This window comes from Drosophila obscura, unplaced genomic scaffold (genome assembly GCF_018151105.1).
Source record: "Drosophila obscura isolate BZ-5 IFL unplaced genomic scaffold, ASM1815110v1 contig_165, whole genome shotgun sequence".
Classification (NCBI taxonomy): domain Eukaryota; kingdom Metazoa; phylum Arthropoda; class Insecta; order Diptera; family Drosophilidae; genus Drosophila; species Drosophila obscura.
In genome coordinates, this window is record NW_024542752.1 from 793,389 (window position 1) to 797,129 (window position 3,741).

At 42.7% G+C, this 3,741-nt stretch overlaps 1 protein-coding gene across 1 annotated transcript; it reads right to left on the reverse strand.

Annotated features, from left to right (window-relative positions):
* Positions 1 to 58: 58 nt before the first annotated feature.
* On the reverse strand, positions 59 to 1,960 carry LOC111076886. Its single transcript, XM_022370922.2, has one exon. It carries the CDS (start codon positions 1,706 to 1,708, stop codon positions 1,133 to 1,135), a length of 576 nt encoding a protein of 191 aa, XP_022226614.1. The 5' UTR covers positions 1,709 to 1,960; the 3' UTR covers positions 59 to 1,132.
* Positions 1,961 to 3,741: the final 1,781 nt, after the last annotated feature.

The following is a 3,741-nucleotide window of genomic DNA, read 5'->3' on the forward strand; positions in this document are numbered from 1 at the left end:
ATCAAAGAATTTGTATGATAATTTTTGATACATTTTCCAGTTGTAGTTTTTTTTTTGGTTTGGTTTTGTTTGGTTGACCACAAGTATATGTGTCCGTATATGTGTATACATATATTGTCAATATTTGCGCTTACAGATTATTATGTAATCTATATATATATGTATATACATCCATATGTGTAAATTTAACGGTACAATAGTAAGTATAATTTCTTTATCGAACATCTGTTGTACTATATTTTTTTTGTGTGTTTGTGTTGTTCTTCGTTATAATGTTTATAATGTTATACAATGCAATTTTGGCAGTTGCAATTTGTTTTGTGTAAATTTAATTTTTATCAAAGCAACACCGCAATGCTTGGGGGAGGGTCTTTTATTTTTTGGGAGGCATCTACTTGTTACCACTACTTGGAAGCCTTGCCACACACAAAAGCATACACGTCCTTACATACATATAATTTAAATATAATTTTAAATTAAATTTGTAGTTATAGTTTTCACTTGTACACCGAATACAAAAAAAAAAAAATGGATTACAATTTATTATTCAGCAAAACAACCGGCGCCAACTATCGCCGACCCACTCATTCGCATCGGCTTTTGAGGGGGTCTATTTTTATTTATTTTTTTCTATCTTTTTTTTGTCTGTCACTGCTGCTGCTGCTGTCTGCTGTCCCTTTGCTTAGTCTGGCGAGGAGGCGGAGCGACGGACACGCATCTTTAGCCGAATGGCGCTGCCAATGCTGCTGCGTCGACGGGAACGTCGACGGTAGGGACTACCTCCGCCTGTTAGCTGTTCAACAGAGCTGCTTGTCGCTTCTCTGTCCAGATCCAGCGTCAACGCCAGCTTTGGCGGCACAACGCTGCCGTGGGAGAAGAATTGATAGTAGCGCCTGAAGCGTCGTCCCAATCGACTGATCATACCGCCCCCTCTCACAGGTACTGTTTCTCCTCCTCCTCCTCCCTCTCCTTCTATGTCTTCTGCTGCTTCTATTTCCTCCCAAACCTGGTTGTCGTTGTTGTTGTTGTTGTTGTTGTTGTGACTGGAGCGACGTACAGCTCTCTCGCTGGCATTGTGGCTGTTGTTGTTGTTGATATTGCTGTTCTGCTGCTGCTTCTGTTGGGCGCGTTCTCAAGAGCGCTTGCCGCTGTCCTTGCGGAAGGATTTGCGCAGCTTGTCAACAAGACGCAAGTGGAATTTGGTATAATCGTTGCTGGCGGTCGCTGTCGCAGTCACATCGTTACCGTTTCCGTTGCTCTGCTGGCGGCTCTGCTGATTCTGACTTTGAGCTGTCGCCGCAGCCTGGCGCTCCAGGGCCGAGGCCGTTTGCGTACGGCTGATGGGGCTGGACCGCGTTGGCGACATAATCAGCATCATGGAGCTGTTCGAGCTCCGCGATGCATTGCGCGGGAAGGCGCGCGAGCTCTGACACCGCTGCATCTGCATGCGGTGTCCACCGCTTCCGCCGCCGCCACCGACCAGCTGGCCGTGTGAGGGGGAGGTGGCGAAACTCTCCGACTTGCATTCGGACACCTTGCGGCGTCGCTGCTGCTGCTGGCTGCCGGTGGCTGTTGTCGGTGTGCCCAGGGCACTGCCCACGGCCGTGGTCCCGTTACTGCTCGCATTCGAGCACTCGGAGGTCTTGCGGGAGCGCGTGTCCTTGTATATATCATAATTGTTCTTCATAACCGGCATCATGAACGCCATTGTTAATGCACTTTCTTCTCACTTTTGATCACGCACGCTCAAAAAATGAATCAAACAGCAAACGAATCGCTTTAGTTTTGTCTTTTGTGGGGTTTAGTTTTGTTTGCCGCCCGCGCTTTGTGTGCCGTTCGAATGCAACGGTTCCGTTGGAAAGCGAATATCCAATGCAGAGAATGGAGAATGTAGAATTTCGAATGACGTTTCGCGCGTTTACCGCTTGCCTGTTGTTTTCGGTTTGAAGCCGTTAGCTTCCCGCCACTGATACTTATACGCTGACCGCCTGGCTAGTGCTAGTGCTCCAAGAGAGCACCCAGAGAGCTGCTGCTCTCTCTCTCACTGTCGCTCTCGATAGGTTGAGAGCGCGCCTGCGCAGTGGAGAGCGGGTCATTTGAGTGCGTGTCAGTGTATCAGAATGCGCGACTATGTGTGTGTGCGTGATTGGGTTGTTTGCTACGTTTATGCGTGGCTCTTACTCGTGATCAGAGACATGGACGAGGACAGCGGAAGTTCAAGACATTGACGTCGGTCCCTTATCACGATGACAGTACCTACCATGCGGCATTAGGCCTGAGCCCTATATGCATGCTAAATAGCTTCAAAATCATGATCGATTGCCAACGTAGCGTCGATAGTCGCTCGATTTCGATAAGATAACGCCAAATACCGTTAAATGTCTATATCCCAAACGAGCGCAGGTCTAAAGCCCAGCTAAACACATACCAACAAAAAAAACCAGGGAAAAACATTTGTTTATATATGATTTTTTGCCACTTTAATGAATATTTCTCAATTAATGTCTGTTTGCTTTGCGTTTTCATTGGATTTTGTTTTGTTTTGTTTTTGCCTGTACGTACATACATATGTACATACATGCATATGTACATAACATACATACAAATGTGTTTATATGTATATGAAATCTTTAAATAATGAATGTGCATATATATTTTTATTAATTCATTAGTTTGGTTTTTTCTCTTACCACCTCGTTGTTTTTTTGTTTTTTGGTTTCTATGAATGCTTAAAGTTTGGTAACAATTTTTCATACATATTTCTTTGCTTATTTAAACGTTCAACTCTCCTTTATTTTCTTGTATTGGTTTTTTTTTTTCAATTTAAATGCATTTTTAACAACATTTTCATCGCTTGTTTTTATTTAATACAAAAAAGTGTATTACAAAAAAAAAGAAATACATATTCAAAAATTTGAGAACAAGATTCGGAAACGGGAAAGAACCTCTGTGTGTGCGAACGGTATACATTTGTTTGTATGTATGCATATCGGTATTTATTTTTATGAATATATGTGTGTGTGTATGGATATGAATTGTCTCCCTACTCGTACGTACTCGTATCTCCTACATATTTCCAGTGCATTTTGTGCTTGACCACTTTTGCTACCCACAACAAAAAAAAAGAAGAGGCTTACTTCTCCCACAACATCGTCGTCTGCATTTGTGTATCCTTATGCCTATAAGATCTCATAATGGGGTCGGTCTCGTCTCGTCTCGTCTCTCGAGGCTGTGGTTGTCACACTGTGTGGCACCGCAGTGAATGCATCATCGTGTGTTTGTGTTGAAATTCTTTCGCTAAACTCGTGTAAAGTTGCCAACATCTTTTGCTAGGTTCTCGCCCTTGTTCTTTTGAACATTTTCAATGCTCTTTATGTATTGTATAATTTACCTATAGCTTCTGGCATTATTTGCATTCCTTTCCTTTCTTTTTTATTTATTTATATTTACTTGCAAATGCTTATTTTAATTGCTTCAATTCAATGAATGTCCGTTGTCCGCTAAGTTCAATCAATTTTTAGGTATTTTAAAGACTAGCTAAGGGGTTTTCCTAATATGTTTGCCATAGATTGAGGGATGGGTTTCTGTTTTTCTTTTGTTGAAGCATATAGTCGGTGAGAGGGCTAATCGTATCATCATCATCATCATATTTTGCGCATAAACCGTTCATGGAGGGCATGCTACAGAACAGTGTTACCTAACCGGTTTCCAACAGCTTTGGCATGCCCCCAAAAACGGAAA